The 20,017-nt window shown below is 32.1% G+C and overlaps 1 protein-coding gene and 1 long non-coding RNA gene across 2 annotated transcripts; one reads left to right on the forward strand and one right to left on the reverse strand.

Moving 5' to 3' along the window:
• The first annotated feature begins 640 nt into the window (after positions 1-640).
• LOC139883255 (uncharacterized) lies at positions 641-2,240 on the forward strand. Its single transcript, XR_011771839.1, has 2 exons — positions 641-1,564; positions 1,654-2,240. It is a non-coding gene; the product is annotated as an uncharacterized lncRNA (long non-coding RNA).
• A 1,237-nt stretch (positions 2,241-3,477) lies between these two features.
• Positions 3,478-12,159, reverse strand: LOC139883263 (probable RNA-dependent RNA polymerase 5). Its single transcript, XM_071867471.1, has 19 exons — positions 11,651-12,159; positions 10,604-10,958; positions 9,545-9,683; positions 9,174-9,248; positions 8,910-9,084; positions 8,490-8,709; positions 8,295-8,382; positions 8,055-8,198; positions 7,891-7,962; positions 7,731-7,802; positions 7,275-7,384; positions 6,909-7,057; positions 6,601-6,826; positions 6,162-6,387; positions 5,891-6,033; positions 5,544-5,709; positions 4,969-5,107; positions 4,164-4,327; positions 3,478-4,040 (listed from the first exon to the last, which is right to left on the reverse strand). Exons 1-19 carry the CDS (start codon positions 11,952-11,954, stop codon positions 3,795-3,797), a joined length of 3,213 nt encoding a protein of 1,070 aa, XP_071723572.1. The 5' UTR covers positions 11,955-12,159; the 3' UTR covers positions 3,478-3,794.
• Between the last annotated feature and the right edge of the window lie 7,858 nt (positions 12,160-20,017).

Consider the following 20,017-nt stretch of genomic DNA (forward strand, 5'->3'; position numbering starts at 1 on the left):
TATCTAAACGACTCTTGTGGGTGCAAGATCTGGTCCCCAATGCTGATGTTCCCTCCAACATTAAGTTCATCATCAGTCCTACTGAATTCGCAACTAAGATATTCCGTCTTTTGTCTACTGATCCGTAGCCCATTTTGTTCTAAGGCTTCCCTCCATTGTTCCAGCCTTCTATTAAGCTCATCCTTTGTTTCCGATACAAGCACGATATCATCGGCAAAAATCAGACACCAAGGGATGTTCTCTTGTATTCCTCGATACAGCTCGTCGAGGATCAAAGCAAAAAGGAAAGGACTAAGGGCCGATCCCTGGTGCAACCCTACTTCTATCGGGAAATACTCTGTGTTTCCCACAGGCGTCCGAACGCAGGCCTTCGCCCCATCGTACATATCCATAATAGCTCTAATATATCTACTTGGGATACCCCTAACGTTAAGGGTCTTCCAAATCAACTTTCGCGGTACGCAATCATAGGCCTTTTCCAAGTCTAAGAAGACCATCTCTAGACCCTTTTGTTTCTCCCTATACTTCTCCATAACGCTTCTTAAAATATGAATTGCCTCCATCGAAGAGCGCCCTGGGGGGTTTTTAACACCCAAACTTCAAATTGCTCACGTATCTATTTGGGGGGGTTTTTTTTTTTTTACTCCAATTGCTTTTGTGTCCATCTTTTTCTGACACCATTGTTATTGCAGGTTTAAACTTCAGCTGTCGATTATGTCTGTTTTAGGTCCTCTAATACGGTGATTTGAGTATCAACATTAGGTTCTAATCTATTTAAATTGTTTTTTTTATTTAATTTATGTTGCTGACTTTGGGTTTAAACCTAATTTCTCACTATATGGAATGACCAAGCCATAAAGTTCAAGGCTGATGTAGTAGCAAACGAAATAATGGAAAATTGGGTAATTTGAGCAGCAACATCCTATCGGGTCAAAGATTAATATTGGTATTCTCTAAATTCGTAGTTATCATTTATCTAACAACACAAGGCAGATTCAGCTTACTGGAACCCCTGCTACCCACTGTTACTTCTATCCACCTGTCGAAGAATACGACCTGTCGATAAACGAGTAAGTACCTGCCATTATAAAATCATTGAGTAGAAAATGATCACAAATGATATATATTATTCCGTCTGTACATAATTCTGTTACAAATAAAACATCTTATGTTTCTGATTATGATGCATTGATAAAGATTTAACATTCAATCAACGTTATTCTCCGATTTGATGATTTAATATCCATTAAAACAGGTATGAATATGTTCAATAGTTCACCAGTAACATCTTATGTTACAAATGATATATATTATTCCGTCTGTACATAATGCTATTTGATTTGTATCTTCTTTTATCTAATTTATGGTCGCATGGCGGTAAATAAATGTGTGGCTCCAAGTTTGAACAAGTAATGGAGAACAATTTGATTCGGACTCATGATATCGACCCAACAATGATAAAGTTTGGAATAAAATATTAAACTTATTCGAATGGAGGTTCAAGATGGTCGCGGCTAAGAAACGGGCAAGAAGATTATAGAACTTATTGTAATGGATTAGCAAGGTACACATATATCCAAATTTTGTTAAATTTACATACTTCATCTATTGGTATTAGTATTATATATCACCATTTGTCATTATTACTATTAGGCTGCTCCCAACAGCTCGTCCAGGAGCCAGCCCAGGAGTCCGCCCAGCAAGAAGTTGATGGCACGAATCCGCCCACCACCCCGCCCAGCCCTTCGCCAGCTCCCTCGTCTCTCCGTTCGTCTATTTTAATCACATTTCAGGACGGAAGTGTGCTGAATTTTGTGGTACTTTTTGCTAGTGGTCTTGTAGAATTGATTAATTAATTAATATGGTGGGTGAGGAAGGAGTGTCACTGTTGGGAGTGTTTAGTCCTCGGTTTAGTCCTGGGAAGGAAGTGGGATGAAGGTGCTGATGTGGCGCTGAATGATTGGTTAGTCCTGGAAGAAACTCTGTCACCATTGGGAACTCTGTCACCATTGGGAGCACTCTTATAGTTACAAAATTGTAATAGTATTTTTCATGCGTTCTTAATTTTTTTAATTGCAATAAACCTTTTCGTTAAAGTGTATATAATGAGAATAACAAGAATTTAGAAGCTAACAGTTAGATTGGGCTTCTGCCATCACTTATGTATCTGTTTTCTATCTCTTAATCGTGTGTGTTTGTTTATATTTTCCTTCTAATGAGCATGCCTTTATGTTTATGTATGACTTAAATTTTATTTTTTAGTCCGGCGAATTCGCGGGCATTAAACTAGTTTATTAAGTATATTAAGTATTACTCCGTAACCTTTATATTAAAAAAAATCAACTTCCATACTTATTTCAAGAAAGGAAGCACAACCGTTTACGACAAAAGAGCTTTTTATTATATTTTTAGAGTGTATTGGTGAAATTAACTTGAGCTGGAGCTTATAGATGAAATTGATAGTTGAAGTTTATTTTTTAAACTGGAGCTGGAGTTTATTTTTTTATATATATGTTTGATAAAGTAACTGGCTGAAAGTTTATAATTGTAATTTGACATAAAAGGACAATAAAATTTAAAATCTTTAATTATATGACGAGTGATGATGTAATCTCTCATTTCATAAGTTAGAGAGCTTATTTTAAAAGCTACTTAAATTAGCTTATTTTTCTAGAGCTATTTTTTTTTTTTTCATAAGCTCTAGAATTTTTGTCACCCAAACAAAGCTTCTAGCTTGAGCTATGCAAAAAAATAAATTTAAACTTGAGCTATGCAAAAAAATAAATTTAAACTCTAATAAACTACCATAATCTCGTAGGCCAAACATACCCTTAGTCCCTTTTTTGAAAACTTCAAATTTATGCATCAAACTATCAAAGACTTATACGTAGTATTTACCAAAAAAAAAAGAGAGAAGGAAATTGACGTTAAAAGTCAAATCAAGCGTTTCCTTTTCATCTGCCGGATATGTGTGGAGTTTTTTTTTTTTTAGATCTTTTAGCTTTTTAACTTTCATGCAAAATCTCCTATTTAATACTAGTAATAAGTTATATTTGGTTAGAGAAGTTAAATCTTTTTACAGTAGGAAAAAGTTAAAAGCTACTTAGAAGTAGTGTTTAGCCTATAATTTTTTGTTATTTTACTTTTTATGTAACACATTCAGCTACTATGACAAACGTTAATATATTTAAAAAGCTAAAAGCTACCAACTACCAGCTAAAAACTATCAACCACAAGCTAAAAACCAGTTTTGCAAAACATGCCCGCCATGTATCATAAAAGCATATCAAATTAAATGCATGCTAATAAAAAAGGTTGAATAATTACTCAACTAACTGAATGCACATAAAACTCTACATACATTATACATATGTTTTTATAAGATTGTTACAATTGCGTAACATCTAACAAACTCGAACTTCATTTTTTTGGGTAAGGGACTCGAACTTCATTTGTAATAGTACATTATATGCCATTGATCGGATATTATCTTACACGAAAAGAATAACGAGCTCAAACTTCATACATCTTAATTCGCCAAGACATCAAATGAATCCCAATATGGTTGTTCAAAACCTTCCCCACACCGGAACACCATGCTTATTAGCAAGACAAGTTTCAGGAAACAATGCTAAAAAAACTTCTAATACAATCACATATAATCATATAATTACATCTTCACCTAACATCTTCCTTATTTGCTGTTGTTACCCTACAACATGTTAACGTTACATTGACATACACTTCTCAAATATTTTGTAAATAAAATAATTAACTTATAATACATGATGTTCTTAAAATATAGAATTAAATGCAGAGGAAACAAATGTAATTTCTCTTTCTCCAGTCATCATACAGTGTCTCTTTCGATGATATGCACAAAGGGCAGAACCAGCAACTTTCCATGCAAACCCACATTTTCCAATATCTTTTCGACTTTTCGCATAGTCATAAGTCACATGGTAGATGGCCAGAGCTTCATCATACACATGCTCAATGTTTCTTGTGGTATCTTTGAAATCAGGTGCACCATATAGCATCTGAATCATAATTTGTATTAATTAATTTACTACTAGTTTATTTGTGATGTTTAGGTATTCATATGGTATATGCGGGATACGACTGTTACAGTTCGAATAACATTCATATTTATCTATACATACCTTCTTATACTTTTGATTCACACTGTTTGCAGCATCATTTCTTGATAGATCATTGTGTATCAAGGCGTTTGACATATCTCGTCTATATTCATCGTATCTTTTGGCCCACAGATTCAAACACGAATTGGGTATGCTGCGGTTGAAATAAGGTAACTTCCAGATCTCTGCATAATGGGAATAGATAACATGATAATGACTCATTTCATAAACTTAGGTATATAGTATATGATTCTTTTTTATATACAAAGCCTAAAAAGTAACGTAGACGTAAAAGGTAGAGGGTTTTCCCTGTGTGCAGGCTACCTAGGAGGGCGAGTAATCCGACCTCATACTATAATGTACGCATCCCAGCAGGATTACTCTCTGGCTGTTTACAACCCATCCCTGACCACCACTAAATATTCGTCCTAGACGGGATTCGAACCTGAGACCTCTTGCAAGGAACTCAGGGCCCCAATCATTGGGCTATCTAGTGATGGTTATAAAGCCTTAAAAGCAAGGTTGTAAGAATTGCTAGTCAGGGAGTAGTCGGGACGCTTTAGTGAGTTCTCTTGGATTTTTTTTTTTTTTTTATACGTATATAAATTGTAGATTTTGAAATTACATGTTTAAACATAGACTAAAAACATAAATACAATTGTTTACAAACGTTGACATAATCGACCGATTTTTCAAATACTTCAAACATAACTATGAAAATGTTGACTAAAATTTTGATTAGACTATAAACCTTACTTTTAGGTTATAAAAACGTTGATTAAAATGTTATTAGAGTGATAAAGATGCAATGATAAAGCAGGCTCACCTTGAGCCGGTAACTTCTCATTTTTACAGCTCTGAAATGCATCATAAATCAATCCAAGTATAGAAGTGGAATGATACTTCGGTTGTCGACCCATATGATGAGGATAACGAGTTGCTATTAAATCTTTAGGAATATTAACCTGATTCAGTAACCAAAATGTTAAGAAGAAATAACTAATATATGAATAACGGAGCATATGATGCGGTGATCAGAAAAGAAATAAATAATAATAATAATAATAATAGGAATTCTCTGCTCTTTAATCAGATGGAATAACATAACTATAACAAGACCGAAAATTAAGCAGTCTTTTAGTTCATACCTTTCATAAAAGATTGACATAATATAACAATATAAAATAAAATAGAAGCAATTGTTTCATCAAAGGTACAATTTTTTACTCTGTGATGTGATATAAGAAAAAAGATAACATTTCTCTACATATTTATCAAAGCCAAAAACAGAAAAACTAAGTGGATTCACATCCAAATCTTTCGTTAAATATAACAGCAATTTCCATAAAGCGTAGTAGTTATTAATAACCAGACGCGAAGATATGAAAAGACAAAAGTAACCTTTTTGCCAGTTTTAGGGGCATCCAAAGCATCATAGTACAAGTCGATCAGCTTCAACATCTTGTTTTTGATAGCATACTTTTCATCAGTGTCATTATTGTCTTGCAATATCAGATACCGATCCACAAACGCCAACCAATTATCAGCTGTGATCCCAGCTGCAATACTGCATTGGTAGAGTTTTAATAACACACACACACACACACACACACACTGGATTGGTATTTTTTTTTTTTTTTAATAAAAATGGTGCATCTAATATGATTAGCGAAAAAGGTGTTGTCCTTATTGTTAGTTAGGGAAAAAAATAAACTTTCTAGAATAAGAAATGAAGTCAGAGTGGGCACCTGTGCGTTTTGGCCGAAAACAGTTGTCTAAACAACTCACGCTCTAATTCTTGAGATGAAAAATCACTCGGTTTATAACTAGGTGCGTTTGGTGTTGAGTAACTACGTGTCCATGGCTCACTTGGTTTAAAGTGTTGTAACAGCTGACGACAACAACTTTCATCCATCAATAAGTACTTCAAATATAATCTTTGATGATCAAATGATCAATTATTTAATAGTTTAATTAGAGTATAGAAAAAAAAAGACATAAGAAAAATTTGAACGTTACCTGATGGTTCTTGGAGACCCAATAGAGATCCCCATCGAAATCACCAGTTGCAATTTCATTTGCAACTGATCTTTTGCCTTTTGTGGAAAAGAATATGCCATATCTACTATTTCCGATATAATCTTCCAATTCCTTCACATAACACGCATTTAAAACATGTATATCTCCAAAATGAAGGCCCGGGTTCCTGTACACAAGTACCTTCCCAGATATTTGCCCATTCTCACTGCACATTCAAGTAGTTATAACCTTGGATAAATCATATTTTTTTTTTAACTGTATCTAAAAATCTTTCATTCATAGTTTACCAGCAACTATTTTATTGATGTACTGGCTTATATTTCGTCAAACCTTAAGTATATGCATATCAATGTCAAAACTTAATGTAGTATGTTGATATTGGATTCAATATTAAAAGAAATAACCATTTGAAGCTTACAGAACAACGCAAACTTCATCCCTGTTCAAGATTCCTGTAGGATCAGTTGTTCCAATTAGATAGAAGCTGTCACTAATTGGGAGTTTTCCTTCACCGAGCCCCTTTCTTTCTTCTTTAGCCAACTGAGTTAAACGGTGCTGAAAGTATGGTTCGTTAAGAGGTATACAGGCTCCAAACATTTCCAAACTTATTCCACCATCATCTATGTGTTGATAAATGTTGGCGACTGAAAAAAAGCAGCACGATTTATTTATAAAAAAGCAGCTACAAACACTAGGGAAGAAGTCATGGTTTGCTTCATCAAATACCTCGAAACGCTGCACGTGGATCAACACATACTCTTTGAGTATCTTTCAATGTTCTTTCTAGTATTTCCAAAAAGAATTCATCGGGTACACCTCCAATGCTTAGAAGTGCAATTAAATACTTTGATAGTTTAGCTTCCTTAGGTTTATGACTGCAAAAAGAATGGGGAGCAAATGCATTGTCACCAAGTTTTTAATATTTTGTATACAGAACCCGTGAATGGAGGTCATAGGTGATTAATTTTTATAATTATAATAGGTCACTATTTCAGTCGTTTACGTGTTGAGAACACCTAAAATGTAAAATAAAGTATACACCATTATTTACAAAGGAGGGGAAAAAAAACACTAATCACATGGAACGTTTACCTTACAGAAACTACTTCCAAAGAGTCGAATGATTCTACATGACACAATCTTGGATCTTTCTTAACCTTGATCATTGAATGTTTTCTGACCTGAATTGTTCTTGGTCCAAGCTAAAGAGAATATTATGACAAAAAATGTTAGTGCTTACCTTAAAAAGTCTGATCGAATCAAAAAATTAGATGTTTGAGATCCACGACGTTATAACTTTTATGAAGGATGAGCCGCATGTAAATAATAATTAGCCAAGTTGGAGACTAGTCAGATGTTGACTGACTTTAACTGTAGCTGACCGACTTTCACCGATTTTAACCGAATAAATTCGATTTTGAACTAGTACATATGACTTTGACCGAAGAAATTGGACTTTTAACAACCATGTGTGTGTATAGGTAGGTAATAAATTATTAGTTGAAATTATTATTACTTCAATAAGAAAAAATATCAACAAGGGTATACCTTCTTATTGACAAGCAGTGTTCCTTTTACAGCAGAACCCTCATGAAACAAACGACATTGGATCAGCAAAGGCTGAAAAAATTATAAACCAAATTTCAAACAAAATTTCTCGGGTCCCACAACAGAATCACACAGAACTTAAGGCATTAATGCTAGTTACCGGTTCTCTAATAAACATCTCGTTTCCTCTAAGAGCTGTTGACCCAGTATCAGTTTCAACATGGTCAAAGTTCTGTCAGTTTGCAGAACAATAGCAAGGTTATAAAGACACGTAAAATAAGTCTGATGCCAAATGACACAAAATTATGAGAAATTAAAGTTAACCTCATAATTTTTATTTTTCATGTACTTGGCATCATTAAAATCCTTTGGGACTAATACGGCTAGATCTTCAGATATGAATCCGGTTCCATCTGTCTGTATCAGTGGTTCACCATCTTCATCCCGCACAATACAACCATTTTCATCCTGCAATCATCATAAAGTTTGACTTTTCTGTTATGAAGGGATACAAGTCAAAGTGTTGATAGTTGAATACTAGAAAGAAAAGTCAGCAGGTAATACAATGCAAGGAATGTCATCAATTTCTTCTACTGTAACTGAAGATAGATCAACTTGGAGCTTTATCGTTGTCGATAGGATAAGCGAAAACCTACAAGACACATGAAAACAATTAGTGTGATAGGACATCATTTATAATCCTACATTGCTTTACAAAAATAATAATATAAATAAATAAATAAATAATATAATCCTAACCTAGCAATGTACTTGGCCATGGTAGGAACCATATGAACATGCATAAAGAGACATCGTACATCATGGATCGTTTCATAGTTCATTAGTAAAGAGTGTTTATCATCCCAAGGTGCAATAGATTCTCTTCTAATAAAGTAGCATTTTTTGGATCCGTTCGTTGCCTTTTTATCGTACTCTATTCCATTCTTATTATGCCTTTCTTTGCTTCCATCTTTAAAGACTAAGCCAACAAATATATATATATATATATATATATATATATATATATATATATATATATATATATATATATATATATATATATATATATATATATATATATATATATATACACATATATATATATGTATATGTATATTAAAAACATGATACTATATAAATAGAACATTTTGAATAGCTAAAGGTGCGTGTAAAACTTACCAAAAAGCCGATAACAACTCAGCCCTACAAGGATCCCTGACTCTGCAATCTTTTCATAATGTCTACTAGTAAATATGTTATACGGGTCAGAACCTTCAGCAAATCTAACAATCAATACATTTTCGTCTCCAATTGCCCTTTGTAGGTGAGTTTTTTTCGTATCAAGATATGGACCCTAATAAGATATTACAATAAAGATATCGAACAAACAAAATGTAACTTGGGTATTATTAGTCAGAGAAAAAGAAAAAATATAAAGCAAACCTTAAACTGGCAACCTCCATCAGAAGACACATGACAAGTATATAGGTGCGTCTTCCCGCAATCCCAATCAAGATACTGCAAATAAAAAATAATAATTTTTCTAAGAAAATAATTATTAAAGGTCACATCATCCAATTAGTTCACAGCAAAAAGTTAAAAACAGCTGCTGCTGGCGCTGTCTAAACATAGGGGCCCAACCAACTGGGCTAACGAGGGATGGTTAAGTGGCCAAAATGCCTAATTTACACTAAAATTGATGAATACTTTTGAAAGGAACATCAGATGTAAACTAGACTGGAACTTGTTATTACAAAGTTTATATGTGTTATACATAGTTGTTATAACAGAAAATAGGAAAAGGTATCGCGTACCATCGCTCTATCACACAGTTGGCAGTGACTGCGGCCAAAATTGCTCCACATCCATTCCTCAAAATCAAACATTGGCTTATTTTTCATGTAATTTATTTTGACTGCATCTTCCACAGAGATAGCATCCTCCAGCTTATTGCTTTATATGCAAAAATGCCTCGACTTATGTTTAACAACATATATACATACATAGGGGGCTAATCAAATGGGAAGTGAATTTTATGAGGGAAGAGGGAAGAAATTTTTTTTTTTTTTTTTTTTTTTTTTTTTTTTTAATGTTAGTTATGAATGCCAAGATCAGGTGAAAATGAACATTCATAAATTACACTTTCAGGCAGGTTGACTGTCTAAAAGACAGCAAGCGTCGATTTATTGGTGACTTGACTGTCGGTTAGAGCCTAAATTGAACTTCGGGCAGGTTTAAAACTCATGGAAATTTGATTCTACCATTTAGGGCTAAGCCCTAAACTCTAAATCGGGCTAAATTTTAAAAAAATAACCTCAAAACAGGTTCAGATGTATGATAAGCTGCTTTAAAAAAAAAAAGAAAAAAAAGGAACTTTTTCCCCCTTGACCACCGTTTTTGCTAGAACGAGATATGATCGAAATTTATCAAAAGCAAAGACAATAGCAAGGAGTTCTTTTGAATCTACACAATGAATAGTATTCCCGGAAATTTTTATTTTTTTAAATCGGAGCCGTAGAACTAAAGATATAAAAAAACAAAATCACCTATCCACTTATCCCCAAATTAGTGCTTATCCCTAGATTTCTTATATATATATATATATATATATATATATATATATATATATATATATATATATATATATATATATTACTTGTATATATATAAAATTATATTTTAAATTTATTTATTTAAATATATATATATATATTATTTAAATAAATAAATTTAAAATATAATTTTATATATATACAAGTAATATATATATATATATATATATATATATATATATATATATATATATATATATATATATATATATATATAATCATAAAATGGATCCATCAGTAGCAAAATGAAACATAACTAACCATCCAATGTAACTATGAACCATGAACAATTTCCGGAATTCCAGCTTAGATAGAATCAGTGACTGCTGGCTTATTTTTAAGTTCCTCGTGCCACTTAAGTTGTTTGGAGTGAAAGGATTAACTGGTGTCAAAGGTTCCGTTTGGACAGGATAACTAAAACTAGGTGAGCTAACATTTCGCTTTACGTACGGTGAGACATTGTAGCTGGCACTTGGCACGTAATTAGGAAGTGAATCTTTCAAACTAGAACAAGATAAGCCTGAACGTTGTTGTTGTTGTTGAACTGGAGTACCATTAGAATAGCTAGGTGACTCTAAAAACTGCTTGCAAGTCGGAGAACCATAGAATGCACTTACTGCATCAAAAAGGAAAATAAAAATATGTGACTTCTGTATCTTACATAAATTAAGACAGTACAACTCAATTAGTACAACTCAATTTAGGTCAACGATCATCGAATGATACATTTCTCCTTTTCTCTCTCTTTCATAAACCATTCAAACATAGGCTAGTGATCACAATTAAGTATTAGGTTCAAACCTCATAGATGCATAGTTTAGGATTGCCACAAACGGTCACAGGATGACCCGGTTAGGCTGCATACATCTGAGTAAAAATACTCCCCTCCCAGATAGCCTGAACAGGTAAGAACCTATCCATTTACCCATAAGAACCTACCCATTTACCCGTTTATCTCTTTCAGAAAAATACTTTATCATCTAACAAAGCTCATGATAACATCTTAGTATGAATTTCTTCCTTTTTAACAGAAAATTGTTGTAACTGTAGGTCTTATATAGTTTAATTTATTTTAATTACTTTCATCATTTATTAATAAAAAAATTAATATAATAAAATTATATAACATGCACATGATATCACAAGTAAACCTAGTCAAAACTGGTAAAAGAACAGTAACACATATCCAGTATCACTTGCTTTAACAATTACAGTAGTATATTAGTAATTGATAATTGATATAACCTAATACGGTAATTACAATAATAACTCAATAAAAATCAATAAATATTAGAGAGAAAATTGTACTGTGAGAATTAGAAGAAGTGGAAGAACAAGGTGAAGATGGATACTGTGGCGATGAACAACGAATACTTTCTGCATCACCATTAGCTATTGATCCGTATTTTTTGACCATATATAAAATGTAACCGTTTAAATTATTAATAGTTTTTGCAGTCAAACTTATTCTTTTTAATACATCGATTGCAGACTTTTCATCGATTTCTGAAAGTGATCTCCGAGCGGTAGCGTCCGGTAACGGAAGAAACTTCTGGACGCATATTTCTTCAATCAAACGGTCGACCGCAAACGGAAGCTGTACCTCTGTCATTATTGTAAGTTTAATTATACTATTAGTAAGATTCCGGTGGCCGGAGAATTAAAAGTTGCCGGAAATTAGGGTGCAGGAATGTGTGTTTGTGTGGAAGTTCCCGCTGTTAAGTTGCAGAATCGGAAATGTTTTAAACTGGAAAAAAATAAACTAAGACCATCCGACATCCGCGTGAGGGTCACGTGGAGGTAAGGGGTATTGATTACGGAGTATTTTTCTGTTTAACTTTTGGATTATTAAAGTGCCTAATTGTGCTTTAAAGATGTTACGTTTGACCAAACTAAATGGTAACTTGTAAGTTAGAAGCATTTAGCTTTTAACTCAGTAACTCATAGTTGTTTTGTTATCTTGTAGTTGTAGATTGTAAATGTTATCTCTTATTTTCTTATTTTTTTATATGTATTTAGATAGATATTTAATGGGGGATGATTCTCACTTGTAGTTGTAGATTGTAAATGTTATCTCTTATTTTCTTATTTTTTTATATGTATTTAGATAGATATTTAATGGGGGATGATTCTCACATACTGTTTTTTTGATCCTCACACACCCTTTTACCCTATTATTAGGGAGGAGTTCAAGTAAATTGGTGTGTGAGGATCAAAAAAACAGTGTGTGAGAATCATCCCACATATTTAATAGAGTAGTTGAAATTATTAATATAAAGAGCAAAATAAAAAAAGTTATCATTTTTTTTCATGCGCTAATTCTATTAGCTTTTAACTTTGATTTTTCGTCCAAAAGTTTTAAACTCTTTTAACAAAACGATTTTTTTTTTATTAAATTTGAGTTTTTCATAAAAGTTAAAAGTAACAAAAGTTTTGTGCCAAACAAAGTCAAAGCAATTAACGTTGACTTTTAGATTACGGTTGTTAAAAAAGTACTCCCTATAAGTTTTGAAAATTTCTAATGACAGCCCTAAGGGTTGTCTTTAAGAAATAAATTATGCAAAGAAAAGTAGTACATTAGGTGTGTTAAAGGTAGTTATTTCTAGAAAGTGAGCGGTTACTTAGAATGTACAAACAAATATTGCGTGTCTGAATTTCTTATTGACAATTCGTTAGAAAACTTCATAAGTTTTTTGAATACTTTAAATACAACCCTAAAAAGCGGCTGTTAATAAATCTTTATCTTTTTATTAAATTTTTAATAAAATTACAAAATATCATTGATACATCAGTGATTTAACAATAATCAATTTAATATAAATATGTGGTGTTATATTTTAGTCGATATAAAGTCAACATATAACTACCATATACAATCATTTTATACACGTTAACGACAAATTTTAAGACAATTATCATAATTCTACTCCCTCCATCACAATTTAATAGTCTTGTTTCCTTTTTGAGCTATTCCAAATTATTAATCCACTTTCGTATATAGACAAGAATAATAATAATAATAATAATGTAAATTTTTTTATACTCGTATTTTTTTTAATGTAAAATAAAAATAGTAGCAAAAAGTAGAGTAAAACTGAAAAAATGAATAAAGATATATAATGTGATAATAACATTTATTAAAAGAGTTTTTTTAAAAGATAACCATAAGAGTTTTCTTTAAGATTTTCGGACACGCATAATTCACTTGTACCATGCATATAACCACCTCACTAATTGACTAATAACTAACCGGGGTTTTATCATATATACGTTTCCTAACCTTATAAATCACATATTTATCCACTTAATTTATCCACTTAAACATGATTATATTATATATGCCCATACTTTGCCTTTATATATTACAGGGCAAATTGCCCAGAAAGGTAACATAAAAAACATTTTTTCCGATATAGGGTATGTCAATTTTTTCTTTCCTCATAAAGGAGCGTGATTTCAATTTAATGCTTAGAAGGGTGTGTGATTGCAAAATGGTTGCAATTAGGGTAATTTTTGACATTTGGCAATTTTAATTTATTCTTTTTGGTGATGTGTATATTTCATGTGTCTAAGTCTATTGCCACATCATTAATTTTTACTTATTATAAAAATATAAATTAAAAAAGAGAAAATCTGAATATTGAAAACTTGTACTCCGTTGATCTGTTCGTGGTCAACCAAAATAATTAGAGTACTGTATACTCCTTAGATCAACAAAAATTTCATATCCAAATATGGTTTGACACATCAACTATATACTCCTTCATTAAAACATTCGGAATCAAGTGTCAACTCCGGAATCAGATCTCGTCCAGTTCGATTTCGATTGTAGTTGTTCATATAAAGTGTATTAATTTCGAATCTAGTTTTTCGATTTCGATTGTAGCTGTTCATCTAAACTCGTCCATATTAGATCTAGTTCTTACTTCCTTGTTGATAACGATTGACGGTTGGCTAATTCTGGGTTGTTAAACAGATTGACGGTTGATTACTTCCGGGTTGTTGATAACGATTGTTGTTTGCTCATTGCTCATATCGTTATTGTTCATCATTTAATGGGGTTGAAAAGGAACAGGAATTGTTGTTGTTCATATTATTCTTGTTCATGTTGATTATTTTGTTGTTCATATTAAAGTAATTCATATCCAATTTGTTGTTCATATTGTTGCTGTAATGACGAGAAAAATGGCGTTCAACTTTTTGGCCGGAATTTGTTGCTGATATTAACTGATTTGTAGTTTTAATAATGGTTTTATTTTGAGCTTTTAATTGAAGAATATGAACATGAAGATAGAATAAAAAATGACATGGAATTACATGTCAACAATAAAAATAAAAAAATTTCAAGGTGTCAAATTATACCTCAATTGCAACCATTTTGCAATCACACACCCTTCTAAGCATTAAATTGAAATCACACTCCTTTATGAATAAAGAAAAAATTGATATACCCCTTATTGAGAAAACGTAGTTTTTATGTTACCTATCTGGGCAATTTGCCCTGTATTACATATTTACCCACTAATTAATAATTATATCATATATACTCATTTTAAACACTCTTTTTTTTTTTTTGCAAAAAACTGAAACTGACAATCCATCATATATGATGCGGGGTGAGCTGGGCAATGAAACCAGCAACACAACCAGCACAAGCTCAAATGATGTTACACGCGAGTCTGGTAAAGCAATGGTCGTGTTACCATCTCTTTCTTATCATCTAAGTGTTTTTGGAGCTGGCTCAACAAGCTCAGGGGTTACCCTACTTCAGTCCTTAAACTGAAGTAGTTATGTTTTCATGAATAAAGTTTTGATAGTTGAAGGCAAGCCAGCAACGAAGAAGAACCAGCTAGCCGGACCAGCAAATGAGCTTTAGTTTAGTCAGTAAAGCTTTAATTCACTCAGCCGGGTAACCAGCAAATCGAGCCAACAAAGTTATAATTAGACAAACCAGCTAGGTCAACCAGTTGAAGAATTTTAAGCTCAACCAGCACACGAAACTTAGTTCAACCAGCAGGCGACGTTGTTTTTCTTTTGAGGGGCCAACTTGCTGACACGATTCAAAGTTTACTTATGTTTTTCAATAAACCGGTCAGGTCATGTGCTTAACACGTGCGTGGCTGTTCTAGAAGAATGTTAGCTGTCCAAGGAAGATTCCCATCTATCATTGGATGCTTTTATCATGGGAATGAGCACTAACAAATGGCAGGCTTTTGCAGATTGTGTCCTTTATTCTTATTGGCTAATTTGTAATTATTTGTCCTTTTTGTCTCCATTTCCTTTTTATGTTTTTGTCTTTTCTAGAAAGTAGCTGTTAAGCTTCTCCTATAAATAGAGAGCTCTTGTAATTGTAAAACTTGGTTGATGATTGAATGAAAAGTTTGATAGAGCTTATCTATTTACAAAATCTCTGTGTCCTTACGAATCTTTGATTCCGGTGGCTAAGAGTGGTTTCTTTATCAGTGTTTATGGTGTTACTTTATCAAACATTGTGGTGAAATCCAAATCTTCATATCTGATATTATAGTTGTGGTAGAATCTTTATCAGCTGTAGTTGAAGACTTGGAGTGTTTCTAGATCTCTAATTGTGGTGGTATCTTTATCAATTAAGGGTTTAGATTCTCTATCCTTTGTGTTCTTATTTCAGAGTTTTATACTCTGTTTTAGGGCTGTTACTGTTACAAATTGGGTGTTAGTGTTCAGATCTGTTGGGTTAAGAAAGCTTGTTCTAAATTGCGTTTTTAAAATCATAATTACGCATCAAAGTGGTATCAGAGCTTAGGTTGCTCAAATCGAAGCTTTTTTATCAATTTTATTGTTGTTTCAGTTCATACTCTGTTTTTGAGCTGAAAAGCTTATTTTCAGATCTGATTTGAAATGGCTGAGATTTCTAGAAACATGACTCTTGAAGAAGCTCATAATCTTAGGAGAGATAGAGCTATTGAAGCTCTATAACATCAGATGGAAAGAATGGTTAATTTGTTGGAAGATGGTGTGCCAAGAAGAAATGGAGCTAGATCTGAAAATGGAGATACAACCATTGTGTCTTCTAGTAATGAATCTGAAGATGGTAGCCATGGATCTACTGATGGGTCTCATTCTTCTTCACAAAGAAGAAGAAGGCATAGAAAAAGAGCTGATGATTTGAAAGATATCAAGATAGATCCACCTGATTTTGAAGGGTCCTCTAATCCTGAAGAATACTTTGAATGGGTTCAGACAATGGATAGAATTATGGAGGTTAAAGGCTATAATGATAAAAAGGCCTTTAAAGTTGCTGTAATCAAGCTAAAGAAGTATTCTTCAATGTGGTATGATAATCTGAAAAAGGAAAGGCAATATGAAGGAAAGAAGACCATCAAGACCTGGTCCTAATTAAAAGAGTGTATGCAGAAAAGATTTGGTCCTCAAGCTTACAAACAAGATCTGTATCTACAGATGAATACCCTCAAGCAAGGCAGCATGAATGTTGTTGATTACATTAGAGAGTTCGAGCAGCTCAAAATTCATACTAATGTCAAAGAAGCTGAAGAACACACTATAGCAAGATTCGTTGGAGGCTTAAATGCTTCTATTGCCGATCAAGTTGAAATGCAGCCTCTATGGACTTTTGAGAGTGCTTGCAAGCTGGCTATTCAAGTGGAAAAACAAGCAAAGAAGAAAAGTAGTTTTAAGTCTTATTCCAAGCCAGCAATGTGTGATGACCCGAGAATTTTCGACCAAATTTAAACTTAATCTTTATATGATTTCGATACAATAAGCAAAGTCTGTAAAGTTGGGTCTCAAAAATTTTGGAACGACGTTCATATATTCAATTAACCTTCGACTGTTTCCCGACGATTCACGAACCATTATGTGTAAATAAATATATAAATAAATATATATATATATATATATATACATTAATTATTATAAATTAAAATATTATATGAGTTAATTAACTATGTAAATAAAATAATATATGATATTAAAATATATATATATATATATATATATATATATATATATATACATATATATATATATATATATATGTAAGATATATTGAATGTATATTTATATGGTTTCGAATTTATTTAGTAAACGATAATAGCACTCGTTTGTCAGTTGATCGATATTAAGCAAGTTAAATTTAAACTTATATGATTTTAAAATAAAAGGTGATCCGAAAATGAGTTATATAAGTTATAGGCTTATTAAATGTACATTTAGGTTCTAATTATTAAATTTTAACACTTTTTATATTTTACCCAGAATTGAGAGGGACAGTTGATGTATTTTTATCTAATAAATTAATGATCGAATTTTATACCATAATGACTAAAATAAATAAATATATTTAATCTAAAAATTTGGGATTTTTCTGAAATACTTTTATTCGCCACTGTTGAACAACGGAGCACGGAACCTGACCTTGATAAAACGTTGGCAGAATTAAGACAAGTGAGTGACTGTTATTTAAATCAACATGTTTTATTATAGTATTATATTTGTTGACTAACAAACACAAATAAGTAGTATGCAAACAAGTGAACTTCACGGGTGATTAATTGATTGCTTTTTAATTGAACAAGTGGGAACCTTTTAATTCTTTCTCTTATATCTACACATACATAAACTTATGCAGAGGAATAAACTCACACTTTCACTAACCCATTTCTATTACTATATCTTCTTTGTGAGCACAACCTCAACACCATCGTGAACAATCGCCACCATCTTCACCACTTCCTTCTCTCTCTCTCTCTCTCTCTCTCTCTCTCTCTCTCTCTCCTATCCTCCTTCGTAAACCACCATAACCGGACACCACCTTCATCAAACTCACTATTGATCACCACCTACTTCAATCCAAACGTACAGCACCCACTTCACCATTAACCCATATCGCCACCACAACCCTCAGTTCTTGCATTTTCTGTTACAATCACCACAAACCCACAAACTATTAAACACCACAACTATTACATTAAACCATGGTATGCTACTGTTGTCAAGGCTGCTGCTATGCTCCTTTTCTGGTTGATTTTTGTGGACACCATTGAAACAATCATTGCCATCATAACCGTGAAACACCACCATGTGAAGCTGATACTCTATGTAGTCTGTTTCGAGCAAATTAAAAACGAAATCCAAGAAAACCATAGTTGTTGCTACCCCAATGGTGTGCTCCGTATTAAAAAAAAAAAACGAACATGAGCATGGTTACCTGCTTGTGCGTGATTTTCTTTTTGTCCAACAATTACCAAACAAAATATGCCCCACTTGCCAATAATACGCTAGTGGGTACTTAGATTATTATTATACAGGAACCTGCAAATAAACAAAGCCCTTTTTATTTTACAAACGCCTCATATGGGTTAAGTTACGGGGTTCTTTTTATTGGGCCAGGAATACATTTTTTTTTTCACAATGGGTCGAGCCATTTCTCATCTGTTTTGCAAATGTTTTCTTTTTTATTTTACGAATGAAGGAAGTAAGTGTGAGTTACGATTGATGATGGTTTTCGCTGTTGAAATTGATTATGATGATGTCGGTTAGATGATGAGAAAGATGATGACAATCATGGAATTATATGATGGTGATATGGTTATGGTGAAATAAAGATCGAGATGATGATGATCGATGTTTGTTGATGATGATAACCGTGATTCATGCTGCGTTGATGACTTCTGCCTTGTTCGATCTATCGGTGATTAGGGTTGATGAAATACACCGTACCAGATTATTCATTAAACAGGCCATTTAACCTATTTTGGATCGAGTTGGTTTGGGCCAAAGTAGATTGGGCCAAATGGGTTATAGGTTATTCAGTGGGGTCTTAATCAGAAATAAACAGATGGCCGAATGGTTAATGGGTATGTTAGGTGGACGAGAGGTCTTGGGTTCGAGCCTTACTTGAGGCATTTTATTTTGTGACAAGCTTCAAAGGTAGTTATTGTTATTATTATTATTATTATTATTATTATTATTATTATTATTATTGTTAATTATTGGTATTATTATGTTAGTATTAATAATATGAGTATTATTATTATTATCATTTTAGTTATTATTAAGTAATATTATTAAGAGTTATTAAAATAAGTATTATTATTATTATTATTATTATTATTATTATTATTAAGATTGTAGTTAAATTATTATTATTATTATTATAAAGTAGTAAGTAGCATTATCAAAATTACTATTTTCATTATAATTATTATTAAACTTTTCATTTTTATTAAAAGCTACAGTTATTATTATTACTATTATTATTAATATCGTTACTATCATTATTATTAGTAAAGGTGTTATTAATATAGATATTATAATTATTATTATAAAATAATACCAACTTTTATTTAGTATTATTAATATTATTTTATCAAATAACTATTAGATATATAACCTATAACTTAACAATACTAATATCCTTATTTAAAATATGTATAAAATGAATCTATTTAATTTATTAAGGACACATATAAGTTGTTAATATAAAATTTATATCACTAATATACATATATATACAAATTTGTTCGATTACCATTATATGTGTTAATATATATATATAAATGATATAGGTTCGTGAATCCGAGGTCAACCCTACACTTGTTCAATATCGTCATATGAATTTTTTACTACAAAATACAGTATGGTGAGTTTCATTTGCTCCCTTTTTACTCATTACAT

The sequence above is a fragment of the Rutidosis leptorrhynchoides genome, chromosome 1, assembly GCF_046630445.1.
Source record: "Rutidosis leptorrhynchoides isolate AG116_Rl617_1_P2 chromosome 1, CSIRO_AGI_Rlap_v1, whole genome shotgun sequence".
Taxonomy (NCBI): Eukaryota; Viridiplantae; Streptophyta; class Magnoliopsida; order Asterales; family Asteraceae; genus Rutidosis; species Rutidosis leptorrhynchoides.

Bases quoted from the DNA above. Each gene is read 5' to 3' on its own strand.
- LOC139883263 (XM_071867471.1), bottom strand. From the start codon at position 11,954: ATGACAGAGGTACAGCTTCCGTTTGCGGTCGACCGTTTGATTGAAGAA. The intron at 9,249-9,544 runs GTACGCGATACC...TTTTATTTGCAG, and splicing joins AACTGTGTGATAGAGCGATG to TATCTTGATTGGGATTGCGG. The intron at 7,803-7,890 runs GTAACTAGCATT...TAATTTTTTCAG, and splicing joins AGATGTTTATTAGAGAACCG to CCTTTGCTGATCCAATGTCG.